Genomic DNA, 18,130 nt, shown 5'->3' with positions numbered 1-18,130 from the left:
GTATCCCTTTGTTCTTTCCATCGACTGCCTCTTGGTTTATGTACAGGTTCCTCATAAGCACAATTAAGTGTTCTGGAATACCCATTCTTGACAATGATATCTACACATATAGTGGGTTATAGTTTGCATAGTCAAATGCCTTTGCATAGTCTGTAAAGCACAAATAAACATCTTTATGGTGTTCTCTGCTTTCAGCCAAGATCTAGCTGACCTCGGCAATGAGATCCCTCATTCCCATCTTTTTCTGATCTCCAGATCTTTCCAGCAGTCCCTAGAACAACATAAATACAGTTATATAAGAAAGAAAAGATTGTTTGACTGCTTACCTGAATTGATTAGAAGATATATAAAGATGTCGAGAATAAAAACAAGACCTTTAGAAGTTGTTTAAATGAATGTTTTTGTTCACTGATTTGAATTTTTTGGTAGAACGATTTCTAAGAAGCTTTTTTACTTCAACAGTCATCTTAGATGATTCCTTCATTTTAAAGAAAGTTATTAACTTCATTATTTATACCTATCTTATGGCATATGTTTATATTTAAACATCTATTATGGCGTATTTTGTATTTTAGCTACTCTTCATCTTAAGATGACTGAAGACAGCTATTTGTATACATGTAAAAAGGGCACCTACCATCCGTCCCACAGTATTCTCTACTCAGCGGGATTCAATAATAAATCGCAGTGGCCACGTAGAACTCAGACACCATACTTACAGTTAAGAGGTTTATTAGGAAAGTTAACTGGTTACAATGCAGAATTCTAAATGCTCAGGGCACAGTTCTCTCAGTCAGGACAGTGTCTCTCAGCCATTCCTACACGCAGGCCTCTCTCTGATCCTTGGCCTCTTAGCCACAGGCCCCTTGGCCTCTGCCCTGCTTCAACAATGCCACAAAGCTCTTAAAGGATTGCTGATAAATACCCCAAATCACTCCACTCTGCTATAAGTCTCATCCTGAAGGCACTTGTGTCTAGTTTCATGTATCAGCAAACCTAGATTCCCCAATTTAAGTGCCTGGAAGCACTCCACTCTATAAGCAAGGCTCCTGCTTGAAAACATTAAGTTTTGCTTGTTCTGTGGGCTGCAAAGACCATCACTCTATCTCTTGCACTGGCTCTTGGTTCTGCTGCTGCCACGCCTCTGATGTCACCTCTCTGTTGCCTGGGTGGAGGATGTTCACTGCACAAGGTTCTCAGGGTCCAATGGATATGCTCCCCTCGTGACTCTTCTTCCTTGGTAGTACTGAGAATTGATGCATTGGAGTTACGGTGTTGGAGAAGAATATCAAAACTATCATGGATTGCTAGAAGAACAAGCAAATCTGTGTTGAAAGAATTACAACCAGAATGCTTCTTGGAAGCCAGGATAAAGAGACTTTGTCTCGCATACTTCAGACCTATTTTCAGAAGGGACCAGTCCCTGGAAAAGAATATCATGCTAGGTAAAGTAGAAGGTCAGAGAAAAAAAGATAGACCCCCAAGGAGCTGGATTGGCACAGTGATAGAAGGAACGGGCTCAAGCTTAACAATTGTGAGGCTGGCACAGGACTGGACAGTGTTTTGTTATGTTGTGCATAAGGTTGCTGTGGGTTGGAATCCACTTGGCACCTAACAACAACAACAACTTTCAGTTCAAACCAACCTTATAGTCCAGAGCTTATCCTACAGCCCCACACCAGGACTCTTCCTCAATTCTAAAGGTGGATGGTTTTGGACATAGCTTAATGACATCCATAAAGAGCTCTGGGAGCATTGTGGTTATGAGTCAGACTGCTAACCTCACTGTCAGCAGTTCAAAACTACCAGCCATTCCATGGGAGAAAGATGTGACTTTCTGCTCCCGTAAAGATTTACAGCCTCAGAAACCCTATGCAAGGTTGTTATGAGTCAGAACCAACTCCACAACACACCACCAACCATCAATAACATCTGTGGAGTCCTGTGGCATTATAGGATAAGCAATGGACTGATAAATACAAGGTTGGTGGTTCATACCCACCAGCCACTCTGGAAATCCAATACAGGGTCATGATGGATAAGAATCAACTTGATGACACTTAACAATAACAAATATCATCTAGGAGTCCTGGTGTGGTGGTTCAAGCCCACCAGTCACTTCTCAGAAACCTAATACAAGGTCATTATGAATCAGAACCTACTCTACGGCACATAACAACATTAGCATCTAAAATCAAATTTGCCAGGATTTGAGTGACATTGAGGAGGTGCCTTCTTTAAAATAAAATATAAAACCTGACCTGTTTTGTGGGGGTGGGAATCTTAAAACATTGCAAATTCCCAACTTATGAATTAGCCTGAAGGGGCCATACTTTTTCCCTGTTTATGATGCAATGACATTTTTGTTTATGGTATATCTCTTTATGGATTATAAACAAATACTTTTTAATAATTAATGACATTGTCTATTTATAAAACTGTGATAAAGTACTGTGCATTAGGCATGGGGACTGCTAACCCAAGGTCAGTGGTTCAAATCTACAAGCCATTCCAAAAGATTTAGAGTTTCAAAATCCCTATCTAAGGTCACTGTGAGCTGGAAACCAGCAGTAGGCAAAATCACAAACTCTAGGATATTACTGTTGTTTTATAGATTAACACTAAAGAGTGAAATTTATGATTTTGGAATCAGTCTATAACTATGAATAATCTTGTCCCATGGATTACAGAGAGAAAGAACTGTTTAAAATAAGGTTTTCCTGGGAAGGAACTTTCATGTATTGAGCACTTATTTTACACCCTGCACTTGTGTGCATTAAAGCATTGCATACAGGCATAGTGTTTTTTATTTTTAAGTAAGAAACTTGACTCATCAAGAACCAAGCAACTTGCCCCAAATCACACAATAGAGTTGTAATTCTTAACAGTTCTTTCAAATTCCTCAAATTATATACCATTTCTCTTAGTTATGACCTAAGTTTGAAGTGTGTGTTTGTATCCATTTGTGAGACTTAAATTTGGTCTTAGAATGTCTTTTCCTAAAGTAAATGTAAGCTATTTAAAGGTCATTTATCAAGTGATTTCTGCCATATCTTAGAAGATTCCTTAACACCCAAATCAAGTTTGATAGTTAAAAGCCATATGCCAAAAGATTCCTACCCAATTGTAGGCTATGCTAAAACAAATAAAATATTCTTAGAATATACTCATTCTTTCTGTAAGCAAGGGATTGTCTTTAACTAAATTCTGAAATGGCCATGATACAAAAAATATAAACCTAATTGAAACTAGAAAACTGTTTTCTTCCAAATATAGCCCTGACATATAAATGACTACCATGATTTTCATACAGGATGCATTTTACATTCCAGAATTACTTAAGAAACAGAACAGCTGTGATAATGTTGACCTCCTTAAAAGAGAGGGTATGGTTGTCCTTTAAGAATTGAAGATAAATATAGAATGAATAGGACTCTCTCTTCATTGGTTACTGGGAGAATCTGGTCTTCCTCAGTGTAAGCATATATAACAAAGCAGAATTTCTTTTGAAATATGATTTAACATATAGCTGTAACTAAGTTAAGGATAATAAATGCATGGATGATAAGGCCAGAAAAGTGTCCTGGGTCATCAGGTCTAGTGCTCTGTACTGTGCAATACTCCTTCCATCATCACGTAACTTTATCTTAACTCTTTTCAAAAAGATATTGGGTTGTAAATGCCCTTGTTTTAGTAGCCACATTTCATGCAGATAAATGCAAATGTGACTATCATAAACCATATTTCTTAAAATGTGTCTTCAAAACCATGACTAAGGGGGAAACTACAAAGAAACATCTATATCACATCGTTAAAAGTTATTTCTCATCATGGAATAGACTTTGCTTCTCTAAGTAGCATATAGTTGTTTTTGCAGAAGCTCATTTACAATGAGTTTCTTATAGTTTGGGGAGATGAGGACATTTGCATGAGAAGTGGTCATTAGTTGAAAAAAAAAAAAAAAATTCCAAACCTCTCATTGCTTTTATCAAAAATTAAGTACAAGAGAAAGTTTTTTGTAGGCATTTGTAGGTTCACAATTTAAAGATTTGAGACAGTCTTTGGGTTCAGGTGGGGAACTAAAAAAAATATTAAAAAGCATGGAGGGAATGCAAAACTAAATCATAAAGCATGAGGGTAGAAGCAAAGGGGGTACAATGAGAGAGAAGTATGGAGTTATTACTGGAAACACTTTATATAAGTCTCCTAATATATACTTTATCAGGACGTTTCCCTAATTCTCCATGCAGAGAAAGTCACAAAATAAAAAAAGTCAGAGACCTCTCGAAGACTTCTCAAAACTTTCAATGCTTCACAATAATGAGAAGCCATATGCTGAAGGAGAAATATTAATAGAAAATGCTGTCTTTCAGATGTTCACTGAATCAATTGAAGACAGTTGACACATCTTTAGTAAGCTATGTATGAATCTTAACTCGTTAAGCACTCCTGTATTATGTATGCTGAATCCAATTCCTAATATGACACATCAATAAACCAGATCTGAGAAGGTGTCATTTCGATTTTAATGTATCCAATTGTATTTTTAGATGTTCCACTACTTAGAAATGCTGGTGTTATTTCCTGATTTGACAAGCTATGGAAGAGTGGGTGTGGTATTGATTTGAAAGGTAGACCATGCTGTCTTAAAACTATTTGAAAAGACTTTGCAAAAACATAAATGGTTTCACCTTAATCATAGGTCATCATCCAGTTCCCCCTCTGAAATTTAAGTATAGCAAAGCTACAGGTATTCATGTTTCAATATCCAATTGTCCATTTCCTCAAATATGAGAAATTGAAAAAGAACAATTTTTCTATAAAATATTCTTCATGTTTCTTACAAGTAGGCATAGGGACCACCACCAACTTTTCTAAGGATTCTTGTAAATAACTGAAATGCTCACCAATCAGATGATCAATCTCTTAACCTAATACAGAGTAGTGTGTTGTGTAATGTCAGGTTACCACAATAACACTAACTTTGGTCAACTATCAGCAACTCATTTTGAATGCTCAATACAGCCAGATAGTACGTTAATTACTTGAAGTAAAAGGTGAACCAAAGTCAATCTGGGCTTCAAATAAGGTTGGGGGTGGGGAAGGGTATACATTATGGATTGCTGATTTTTCACTAGTCATAAGTGCTAGGTGCAATACATCTTATTTTATTTAATTCATAAAACCCTTCTTTCAAATATTATTTGAAGAGAAAAAGCAACTTGCTCAAGACTAAACAGCTGATAAGCAACTCTTATAGAATTCAAACAAAAGTCTATTTCAACTCCGTATTCATGTCTTTTATTTCCTCACATATTCTTTCTTCATTCATTCAATGCATTATATGCTAGTATGAGATTTGCCTAGCTTTACAAGAAAATTCCCAGGTCAACTGAAAAATTTTACAGGCATTTAGAAAGTAGAAATACCATGTAAAGTCTTATATAAGTAGAATATCCTAAATGCAATGAAACACAGAAAAGTGAGCACTGACTTTGTCTACCTGCCTATTGAAGCTCATAAATCTTTAACCTAAAAGTTTAACACATTCCTTCAAGCTTTAATTCCCACTTATGCACCATGCTGGTAGCCTTGTAAATGTAAATATTTCCAAGTAAGCAATGGGCCACCTTTTTCAAACTCACCCCAACAGAATCATTTGTCCCTTAAAGCTGTACTATGCTAGAGGCTGCCATTAAACCGCTCTCTACTGATTGTCAAATGTAATTTGTGATTGCTGCTTCTATAGATCTCAGTGTCAACAGATTCTTTTTTGGAGACTGACACTGATGTGGTCATTGCTATGACAGGAGATTACAGAGAAATTAGAAAAGATTTTTCCTCCCCTTCCACTTGTCATTTTCTCTCTCCCCTCCCTCCTATTCCTGGGCTCTGCTATTCTGTCACTTATACACACCTCTCTTGAGGGACTTGGAATACGTTTCAAGGTCTAAGTTATTGTTCATTTACATCTTCAATAGTTATCTCAGACGCATTCCTCCACATTCTGAAACCCTCTTTTATTTCAGGGTAAGTTTGCTATCTGACCAAAAGCACTCTTAGAGAAGTTCAATGCAGGCATCCTGGTAGCACAGGGGTTAAGTGTTTGCCTATTAAACAAAAGGTCAGCAATTGATACCTACCAACCACTCCAAGAGAGAAAGATGTGGCCATCTGCTTCCACAAAGATTACAGCCTTGGAAACTCTGTGTCGTTGTTAAGTGCCGTGGAGTCGGTTCCGACTCATAGCGACCCTACACAGGGTTTCCGAGGCTGCAAAAATCCTTACGGGAGCAGACCGCCTCATCTTTCTCCCGCGGAACCGCTGATAGTTTCGAACTGCTGACCTTGCGGCAGACAGCCCGATTCGTAACCAATACGCTACAAGAGCTCCTTTGGAAACCCTATAGGGCAGTTCTAATCTGTTCTGCAGGTTTGCTATGAGTTGAAATCAACACGGCAATTATAGGTTGGTTTGAGGGCGGTTCCTCTGTTTTTATTTGACCCCTAATTTTATTAAAGGAGCTCTGGTAGAGTAGCGGTTACGAATCGGGCTGCGAACTGCAAGGTCAGCAGTTGGAAACTATCAGCTGCTCCGCAGGAGAAAGATGAGGCTTTCTGCTCCCGTTAAGATTTACAGCCTCGGAAACCCTGTACAGGGTCGCTTAGAGTCAGAACCGACTCCACGGCACATAACAACAACAACAACAATTTTATTAAGGAGTCCTGGTGTGACACTGTAGGATAAGCACTCAATCACAAGGTTGGTTTAAACGGTAGATTCGCAGTAAAAACTCAATAGCTGTTTCTCAGAAACCCTATGGAGGGTCAATATGGGTTGGAACTGACTACGAGGCACTTAACAACAGCAACAACAATTTTATTAAGACAATTAAGGTATCCTCAATCATAACATCATCTTTGCTACTTCAATCCAGTGAAATCACAGATCTTGAGGTAAATTACATACTAGTATGTAATTTACTAGCATACATACCATGCTAGTATGTATGATGTGAATGGTGCTATGTGTGTGCATGAACACAAATATATACATGCATATGCGTATGTGTGTAATGATCATTGTGTAACATTAATTTCATATCTTTAAATGCAAGTTATCCATTGCACACCTGGCCTGGGTTTCCTGTTCCAACTTCACACTCCTCTTTACGTCTTTTTCTTTTCATGGTGTCCACAAATTCCAACTGGTCTATGAAACACCATATTTTCTTACCATAACTAAGTTACAAGGGAGTTTTCTACCCTTTTGGCAGAAAAGATTAGATCTGCTGTTGGCAATGATGTCGCAATTGCCTTTTCTTTTTCACCAACTCTCCCCTTTGTCTCTTTCATTTGCAGCTGTCCAATCCATATTATTTTGGAACTCTTCTAAGAATAACTGTAATTTTGAATGCTTTGACTGTGGGAGGCATTATTTATAAGCCTTTGTGGTTTTAGGTAGAAAAAGAAAAGCTTCCAAGCAGAATTCTACTAGGAAAATTGTCCCCCTTTCGTCAAATAATTGTCTTCTGTTGTAATTCCTAATAAAAAGGTTTTCTTTTGCCACAATGTATTAAAGATCCTGCCTGATTTTGAACTAACTCTTTCTTATTCTACTCTGTGATGGTTATATTAGAAGTATGAAGTTGTGAATTGGGCTTTCTGAAGTACCTCCTATTAGGAATTATGTTTGGCCTTAGTATCAGAGATCCGCCAGAGGCGTGCAGTATCCAAAGCTGGTCTGAGTGTCCTACAGCATCAGGAAAGCTCTACTAGCTGCCTGTTCCACTCTGCATAACCTCACTTTGTAAGAAGTAGAAAGGAGAAAAGTAAAAAATGGTTGAGAGAGCTATCAGCTCCTGTTACAAAGCCTTCCTGGAAGTCTCCTGTAACTCTTGACTTAAGTCTCAGGGTCCAGATTTGCTCATATGGTTACAACCAGAGAGGCTTCCAGGGAAGCTGGAAATGTGCTTTTTAGTGAGTGTATTGCCATCTCCTTAACAATGACATTGTCTTGCGAAAGATAAAGAGAAGGTTACTGTGTTGGTACCTGCCTTCCATATCATTCTAAAAGGGGCCTTTTTAGACTTCATCAGGACCTGTATGCCAAAAGTTAGATACAAGGCATGGGGGGTGGGGAGTGGGGAGATACTTAAGTCAGCATATCGAGTTAAATTAAGTAAACAATTAAACTTCTAAAAACAAAAAACAAACTCATTGTTCCCAAGTGGATGCCAACTCATAGACTAATGTTGTTGTTGTTGTTATGTGCCGTGGAGTCGGTTCAGACTCATAGCTACCCTGTACAGGGTTTCCGAGGCTGTAAATCTTTACGGGAGCAGAAAGCCTCATGTTTCTCCCATGGAACAGCTGGTAGTTTCGAACTGCTGACTGCTAAGATTAGCAGACTGATTCATAACCACTATGCTACCAGAGCTCCTTCATAGACTCATAGCATCCATATAAGAAACAGTAGAACTGCACCATACAGTTTCCAAGCCTGTAATCTTTACAAAGGAATCCTGGTGTGGCACTGTGGGCAAATGCGTCAGATTGCAAAGTCGTTCGAACTCCAAGCTCCGTGGTTCAGGCTCATCAGCTACTCCTTGGAAACCCTATACAGGGTTGCTATGGGTCAGAATCAACTCAACGGCACTTCACAACAACAACAACTATCTTTACAAAAGCAGATTCCCCCATCTTTCTCCCACAGAGCAACTGATGGATTCAAACCACTGGTCTTTTGGTTAAGCACTTAACCACTGTGCCACCATGGCTCCTGATTTAAAAAAAAAAAAAAGTAAAAAAATATCCACTAGGTCTAGTCCAACTAAGGGGGACTCCATGTGTTACAGACTAGACCTGCACCCCATAGGGTTTTCATGACTGTGACCTTTCTTCTGAGATGCCTTGCCAACCTTTCATCTTGTAGCTGCACACTTACCATTTACCCCACCCAAATACCCCTTCTAAATAGTTACCCAAGCTAAACTAAACACATTGCAGTTGAGTTGAATCCAACTTATAGTGACCCCCTAGGACAGAGTGGAACTACCCCACAGGATTTCCAAGGTTGTAATCACAGACTGGTATGGCATTGCAGGTTAATGCACCAGACCGCAAAGCTGTTTGAACTGCAAGGTTGGGGGTTCAAGCTCACCAGCTGCTCCTCAGAAACCCTATACAGTGTCACTATGGGTCGGAACCGATTCGATGGCACTTCACAACAACACCAACAAATCAGACTACTGCATCTTTCTCCCACAGAGCAGCCAGTGTGTTCAAACTGACAACCTTTCTGTTAGCAGCCACGCATTTCCACACTAAGGTGCTAGAGTTGCTTTCTAGATGGTTTTGCTGTTGCCACTAAGTGCTGTTTAGTTGGTTCCAACAAATATGGACCTGTACAGGATTTCTGAGGAGAGGCTGATGGTTTGGAAACACAGACCTTAAGGTTAGCAATCCAGTGCTTATCCTACAACACCATGCCAGGACCCAGTCTATGTAGTTGTTATAAAGTGCCGTTGAACCAGGTCCAACTCATAGTGACTCTGTGTAGGGTTTATGAGAAGCGACTGATGAGTTTTAAATGCCGACCTTGTGATTGAAACAAAGGAGGCTGTCTGTTTCTCTAAAGATTTCTAGACTCAGAAGCCCTATACAGGGTCACTATGAGTCAGAATTGACTAGATAGTAGTGGGCAGCTTTATTATGGTATTTAACAGTGTTTTTTTTCACTCCTTTGGTTTATAGCAAAAATAAAATGTGCTCTAGGGAAAAGACAAAAAAAAAATAATAGTAATAAATTAGACACTTTAAACGCTCACAAAATCTGGCAACAACCTCAATCACACTTTGCCCTTATATGTTAATTTCTTATGGCTGCTATAGCAAATTACCATAAACTTACTGACTTAAAAATGCGCACATCTTTATCTTATAGTTCTGGAAGTCAGAAGTTTAAAAATCAGGTTTTTTTAGGTAAAAATCAAGGTGCTGGTAGACCTATGTTCCTCTGGAGACCCTGCTTCCTTGCTTTTCCAGCTGTGTGGCACTGTGGGTTTAATGTGCTGGACCAAAAGGTTGGCAGTTCAAGCTCACCAGTCACTCCTGGGAAACCATATACAGGACACTTAACAACAACAAGAGACTAGCCTCAATCCTTGGTCAATGGCCCCATCTCACAGCTTCTTCTGTCACCACTTCGAGCATCACAGCACCATCTTCCAGACTCTGACCTTCCTTCGTTCCTCTTACAAGGACTCTGTGATTATTTGTGGTCCACCTAACACTCCAGGAAAAGTTCCCTTTCTTGAAATTCTTAATTAAATGACATCTGCAAGGTTCCTTTTGCCATGAAAGGTAATATATTCACATATTCCTAGGATTAGGATGTGAGCATCTGTTATTCACCTTCTGACAGCTTGTAAAATATGAAAATACCTGAGCTTAACAGATAGATCATGTTACGGTCACACAATCGCTGCTTTCTATTGTTGTTGTTGGTAGGTGCTGCTGATCCTATGTGAAACTGAACAAATCACTGTCCAGTCTTGTGCCATCCTCACAATGATTCCTATGTTTGAACTAATTGTTATAGCCACTGTCAGTCCATTTTATTGAAGAGTTTTCTTTTTCTCTGACCCTATATGCCAAGCCTGATGTCCTCCACTATAAACTGGATCTTCCTCCTGCCCAAAGTGTCATTACCTAATGCACAGTCAAAATAAAGAAACCCCATGAGAACCATGTTGAGTGCACCCAAACCCTTTGTGTGTTAAGAGTTTTAGTTGATAAATCCTATCCAAAATTTGCCTAATAAAATGTTCTCATGTACCTAAGAAATCTAATTCTTTCCTAACTTTTCTTTTTCTTTTTATATTGTTTTTTTCCAGAAAAGCAAGATAACAATGCAAGAATTGAAACTATAAAGTCTCTTGTACAAAAACTCCCTCCACCAAATCGTGACACCATGAAAGTCCTCTTCCGACATCTAACTAAGTAAGTTGTAAAGATTTCATACAATAATTTTCTAATTGAACAGTATTTCATTTTAGATCTTTCTGGCATGAGTTTCTAGATATATTTATCTCAGATTTCCTCCTATAGCTTTATGTCTTCCCTGAAGATGCTGGAGAATGCACTAGAGTTACATTTTAAAGGAGAACGTACAAAAGGAACTTCTAAAAGAATGTATTATTTTCTGAGCTTTACAACAAGTAAATGTTAATTGACTATCTTAACCCTTTCCAGAGCACTAAGATGGGCTATCTTTACCTTGTTAATTTACTATATTGGAAAGAACATGAAATGATTCAAATATGAGTTTAAAACCCAACCCTACCACATACCAAGTGTTTAGACTACAGATAAGTTACCTAGTCATCCATTTTTGGAATGAGGCATTCTTACAGATTGTTTAGCAAATTCATTACATCATTTTTAATTGTAAAAGTGATATATGCCAATGAGGGGAATCAAACAATTGAGGTATATATATACTTTAAATGGTTAAATCTGCTTGCCATCTTTGCTTAGCCTGATAACATTTTGTCAATATATTTCTTTCTAGACCTGTTTCTGAGTACATGCAAATGTGTGTGTATATTTGCTTATTGTGTTTGAAGTACAGCATACTGAACATATTATTCTGCAACTAGTTTGAAATTCATGAATAGTCTTTTATTTCATTAAACAGACTTATATGAGTCTTTCTAATGATGGTGTTTTGGTTAACTAACACTGCTGTAGCACAAATAGCATATGTGGATGACTTTAAGGCACAGAAATTTATTTTCTCACAGTTCTGGTGGCAAAAAGTCCAAATCAGGGGCATGGCCACATCCATCCCTTTCTTTCAGCTTTTTTGGTATTTCTTGGCTCTTTGGCATTCCTTAACTTTCAGACAATCCTCACATGATTCAGCTTCCACCATATGTGTATCTCCATGTATATTCTGTTTTTTTTTTTTATTCAAAAGTGATCAGGTTTAGGATCCAGCTGTGAGCTGGTATGGACTTCATAACAATACAGGATCATATTTACAGGGATAAGGATTAGGATTTTAACACCTGGAACAAAATTAAATCCATTACAGACACCATAGAACATTCTATTATAAATAATCCATGGTTTGCCAAACCAGTCATTGCATCAGGGAACAGATTTTAATCTAATTCATCATGTTAGTTTTTCTCAAATTTTATTCTCAAAGGACAACCTTGTCTCAAATTCAGAACATCCTTTATTGCTAGAATGTCACTTCTTATCACTGCCACATACTGGCTATAAGAGGAAGCCCAGTTTAATTGATTCAGTGAAAGGATCTTGAGCTTTAAAGTAAAGGAGAGAGACAGAGTCAAATCTTGTTCAATACTTTACTGCAGTTATGGTCTTAGGCAAATAAAATAGGATTAAGTAATTCCAACCATATCCTGTGGTTATGATTATTAAATGAGATAATGCATATAAAATGGCTGGCACAAGGTGAGAATTTCTCAAATGTTAATTTTTTTGTCTTAGGCTCCGGACATACCATGGTATGGATTTCAGATTACAAGTAAATATGGGAATGCTTATCTCAGTAACTTTAACTGAACCACGTCATAAAACAAACAGAAAAGTATACTCTTTAATGCTATACAACACCTATCCTTTGTGATCTCGAGACATATCCATTACTCAATCTCAATTATTGCTTTCTTTCTCAACTAAGACAGCTATAAAATGAAGAAGCTAAAAGCACAGCTAAATTTTCCACCAAAACAAATAAAAAAATAAACACAAAGATAAGTCCATTCAGTTAAAAATCTTCAACAGATGGGCATGTCCCAAATACATATTATAGAATCCCAACATTAACAATTAATATCTGGTTATGTTTCTTTAACCTAAATTAATTCCTCAACTTTATTAGAACATTTATTTTGTTCTATGTTATATGGAAATAGATGTTTAAAAATACGATTTTAAAATAAATAATTATATCACCTTCATAACATTCGTATTATAAGACTTATTACTATAGATGGGTAGAAAAAGTGTTATTTGCTAGCCACCAACTTTTCCTGGGTGGTAGAACCATCATATTCCACCCTGCACCAATTTATAAACTGTGTTAAATTATGCACAAGTGTGCATACACGATTATATCTTGTTAAGCATTTCTTCCTAAGTTTTTGATAAACAGCCAATCGTGGCATGTCATCAAAGCCTGAGAAGACTAAATAAGAAGATTGTTTAACGAGAATTTAAATATATTCATGTTTGAAAGAATCATTAGAATGTTTTCCTTAGTCTTGATGCATTTGGTAGTTCTTCAGAAAATCTACCGTCAACACTTGTATGTAGTGTTTATTCAAAATTGTTGTAAATATATATATTTTGAAGTTTGTTTAGTGAGGGGCAGGGGACATAATGAAGTGCCACAAATTCCACTTGACCTAAGTTCTCTACAACCAGCAACATAGAAATCTATTTTTGCAGACTACAAACTAAGAAAGTTTGCACAACTGAACTAAAGAGTGAATGTAAATCCTGTACATAAAAATCAGGGGTTGGTGTGGTACTATAGGATAAGCACTGGACTATTAACCCACAAGGTTGGCAGTTAAACCCCACCAGCCACTCCTCGAAAACCCTATACAGGGTCACTGTGAATCAGAAATGACTCAACAGCATTTAACAATAAAAACATGTTGATATTAAAGTTAAGATTCCACAATGGTTGCATAGGTTGAAAGATGTCAGAATCTTCATCCTTGATCAAACTCAAGGTCCAGTTCTATTCTTTTGCTATGATATCTTGAGACCAAGAATTCAGAGTAAGCTACCAGATCAAAATGTCATCAAACCAGAAATCTTTATTAATGGCCACTTTCACAAAGTATGGAGCTGTAAGATAAACACTGAGTTGTGAACCACAAGCCTGGTGATTTGAGTCGACCGGTTGCTCTGAGGGAGAAAGATGAGGCTTTCTGCTTCCAAAAAGATTTACCATTTCAGAAACCCGATACAGAATTGCTATGAGTCAGAACCAATTCTATGGTACTTAGCAACAACAAGAGGATAAGCATTAGACTGCTCACTGAAATGTCAGCAGTTCAAACCCAGCAGCAGCTCCTCAGAACAGACTCAACAGTACTTAATAACAACAGCTTTCACAATTGGCATTATAATGATATGCACTTGAAAGTCCTGGTAAACTTCTGAATCATCAAATAAAAGTTCTGTCGAAGAGGAAGACCCCAAACAAGATGGATTGGCCAAGTGGCAGCATTGATGGACTCAAGCGTGGCTACAGTAGTGAGGTTAGCCCAGGATCAGGCAGTGTTTCATTCTGCTGTGCATAGGGTCGCTATGAGTTGCTACTGACTCGATGGCACCTAACAACAAGAACGTCTCTATAAAATGTGTGTTAAATGCATTTACCTATAGCATTCTTCTTTAGAAAGGCAGAAAGGCAGAGTGAATATTAAGTTAATAGGAAGAAAGACCTTGAAAGATAGTCTGCTTGCTGATATTAGTTTAAAGTTGAAAGCCAGACAAAGAAGTTCAGTAAGAATTAGGAAATAAGGAGCCAGCAAAGCTGTTTATACCGGACAATGGCATGATGTTGTCAGTTTTAGGAAAGAGGCATCTGAAGGGTTAGGAAGATGGTAACAGAATCAAGGAGGTCACATAGAAGTTGTACTTGTATTTTTGTCATGGTCTTTATGTAAATAAAAATTTTAAAGTTCAAATCTTAAGATTTTTTACAAAGTAAAAAATCCACATAATTTTACTTGTTTTTTTTTGTTTTTTTTTTTTTCAATCTCTCCACTCCAGTCAGCTACAGAGGCATTTCTTAGGTTTCGATGCTTGGTAATTGGGAAGGATATCCCCCTAAAAGCAACTTTAAACATTTTTTAAAAAAGGAAATACTGTTCAGAAAGTGGCTCTTTCTTCTCTTTCACAAGCATAGATAGGAAAAGGAAGATGATGAAGATATAGAAAAGTAAAGAAATAGGATGAATCTCATTTTGACAAATGTATGTTGAATCAGACCCAACATATTAGGAAAGCATGTATGTATTATATGTGAAGGATGAATACCTTTCAAACTGTGGTACCCTTTGGGCCAGCCATCTCAATTTTGGGTATTCTATTCCAAGTAAAAAGAGCTCCGGTAGCATAGTAGTTACGAGTAGAGCTGCTAAATTAAAGGTCAGGAGTTCGAAACTACCAGTCATTCCACCGGAGAAAGATGAGACTTTCTGTTCCCGTATATCTTTATGGCCTCAGAAATTCTACACTGGGTTTCTATGAGTCGGAACCGATTCCAAAGCACACCACCACTACCACCACCATTCTAAGTAAAGGAGTCCTGGTCTTTCGCTGTAGGATGAGAACTGGAAGGTTGGCAGTTCAAACCCATCAGCCATTAATTGGAAACCCTATTCTGGGTTGCTAGAAGTCAGAGCCAATTGATGGCAGTTAACAACAACAACATCCTATGTACATTAGGAACCCTGGTGGCACTGTGGGCTACATGTAGGGATGCTAACGTCAGTTCAAACTCACCAGCTGCTCTACAGGAGAAAGATGGGGCTATCTGCTCGGAAACCTTATGGGGCTACTCTACCTTTGAGTGTTAGTATGAGTCAGATGGACTACATAGCAGTGATATTTTTGTCTGTTCTAGCATAAGTAATTTGGGGAGGGAGAGGGGCGATTTATGCAAAGATGACTATTTATGACAGTATTATTTGAACTGGTAGGACATTGGAAGATGTACGCATTCCACAATGGAGAAAAGGGGTTCTATAAAATGTGGTATATCACAGCAACTTAGCTAAATGTAGTTTCATAGCAAATTTTGAAAGATATTATTTGTAAGAATGCCTATGATAAGTAAGAAAAAAACTCAAGAATGAAATATATATTTTTTAATGCTTTATTGTGAATTATGTGATAGTTTACATGGGAGGACATCAGCTTCATATTGATCCCGTCATATATCATTTCCTTGCCATGGTTACAATCCCTTCCATGCATCATCCATCAACCAAAGGGTATGCCCCGCAAGCCTGCCCCCTGGTCATCCGCATACAGCCCCTCTCCTTCTCTGGGTCCAAAGTCCCCAGCCGCTCCATCTCCCCACATCATCATCTCTGTCTCCATCCCTGGCATCACTGCTTCTCTGGGTAGGGTTCCATTCTCTGCTTTTCTCCCTTGATGGTCTCAGGGACCTCAGCTCCTATATTGCAAGGTTAATCACTTCCCTCCCTTTGCCCCAAAACGTCTACCTTTATTTACATTTCCAGCCCTTACAATCAGTCTTGATAAAACAGCTAATCGTTATTATATCACAAGAGACCTATCGGCAGCTCCTTTCATCCACCCCACGTAGACAGATTGGATACTACTCAGTGGAGATTCTACCTTGCTCCACACCCTCTGGGATCTAGGTTCCTTCTTGAAAACTTGTAAGCCAGTCACGTCTTGCCTTTGTAGTTCCCCCCCACACCCCTGTCCCATTCTGGGTAGCCAATGTCCAAGTTGCCCATCCCTGTCCTCTCCATGTGTGGAGGAGGCAGCAATGATCCTCGCTGTGAAGATTTGTTCACTCTTTTGAGCTACTGCTTCCATAGGTGTATGTCAAGTTCATCAAATTGTATCAGATTATTCTTTTTTCCCTCTTCTTTCTTATTCTGTTTGAGCTCTGATCATCCAGTCATTGAAGCCAGGTCAAGTGGGTATTATCTGCAAGTGTGGATGTACTTATGCATGTCCCTCTCTTCTTATCAGCTGGACGCTTCACTATCCACTCTAGACCTCTGTGGCTATGTCACTGACTCTGGGTCCAAGGGACCCCTGGACTTGGCACACTGCTGGCCAAGCAGGTCTCCATCTGGGTTCACAGGAGTCTATTGAGCATTGTAGGGCTTAGCTCGCAGCTTCATTGCTGTTTTTCTGTCACTTCCCCTTATCGGTGATGAACATGGTCACTAATCTGAGCATGTATTCCCACTGAGCCTTAGTTTTAGAAGGGGGTTTGCCTTTAGGGGGACCCGATCACTTGCCTTGATGTCTCCTGGGTAAACCACTTGTTGGTTCTTGTAGTGGTCAGTTGGCCTGCATAGATTGTTTTGTATTTTTCCTGTCAGTCTTTCTTTCAGGAATTATCTTCTGTTCTTGCCACTCCAGGCTGGTCTGCTTGTCCTTTCAAGTGCACATTTCCCCTCAGAAGATTCTGGATGCTGTTCGGGATTCCACCTATAGTCTTATGTAATGCAGAGGCTCCGCAGGAAGCCTCCTTCGCTGAGCACGTTGTATCCCCGTTTTAGATATTCCAATCAGTTATAGGCAGAAGACAGACTTACAAGCTTTCTATAGTGGTATTTCTGGCTATTCCTTTCTCTCCCCCTCCAGTGTCTATTTTATAGCGGTATGCCAGGGGAACCAAGAATACAATATTTGTGCATTCAAAGAACGTATCATTATAAATAGGAGAGGCTTCAAAAGGTTTGGAAAACTTCCATTACCTTTTAATTCCACTTTTCCATAAACTTATTGTAAGATTGTAAGGAACAGTTGCAGAATTGTTATTTCCATCTTTGAGTTACTGAATTAGAAGGGTTTTGTTTTTGTTTTCATATGTTTTATTCCCACCCAACAATGGTATATAAGGAGACACTGAAATTAACAACAAATAGAAAGGGCTGGCTCTGGAGTTGTTGGGAAGTGCCACGGAGCCAGTTCTGACTCACAGTGATCCTGTATAGGGTTTCTGAGAAGCAGCAAGTGAATTTGAACTGCTAACATTGGGGTTAGCAGTCCAGTGCTTATCCTATAGCACCACACTAGGACTCCAGGTTCTGGAGTTAGGCAGACCTGAATGTAAGTATTGGCTTTGCCACTTACTGGTGTGTAACCTTGGACAAGTCACTTACCTCTAAACTTGTTTTCTCATCTGTAAAACAGAGATCTTAGTAGAATCTATTCCTGTGATGAGGAAGAAATGAATAATGTTTAGGAATCTTGTTCAATGCCTAGCATATATGAAGCACCAAATAAACATGATACATTATCATGTACAGTTTTTATAATGAGGAAAATATAAAATGATTTATTTTTTACTGTAATA

The 18,130-nt window shown here is 38.5% G+C and overlaps 1 protein-coding gene across 1 annotated transcript in view; it reads left to right on the top strand.

Moving 5' to 3' along the window:
* ARHGAP15 (Rho GTPase activating protein 15) overlaps positions 1 to 18,130 on the top strand; it is a 1,003,601-nt gene that overhangs the window by 891,692 nt on the left and 93,779 nt on the right. The window contains exon 12 of the mRNA XM_006834567.1: positions 10,899 to 11,004. Coding sequence (XP_006834630.1) covers positions 10,899 to 11,004 — 106 coding nt within the window. The remainder of the gene's footprint in view (positions 1 to 10,898; positions 11,005 to 18,130) is intronic.

Source organism: Chrysochloris asiatica, unplaced genomic scaffold, assembly GCF_000296735.1.
Source record: "Chrysochloris asiatica unplaced genomic scaffold, ChrAsi1.0 scaffold00012, whole genome shotgun sequence".
Classification (NCBI taxonomy): Eukaryota; Metazoa; Chordata; class Mammalia; order Afrosoricida; family Chrysochloridae; genus Chrysochloris; species Chrysochloris asiatica.
The sequence above is the reverse complement of the archived record's forward strand: the minus strand, read 5'-3'. Positions and strand labels throughout refer to the sequence as shown.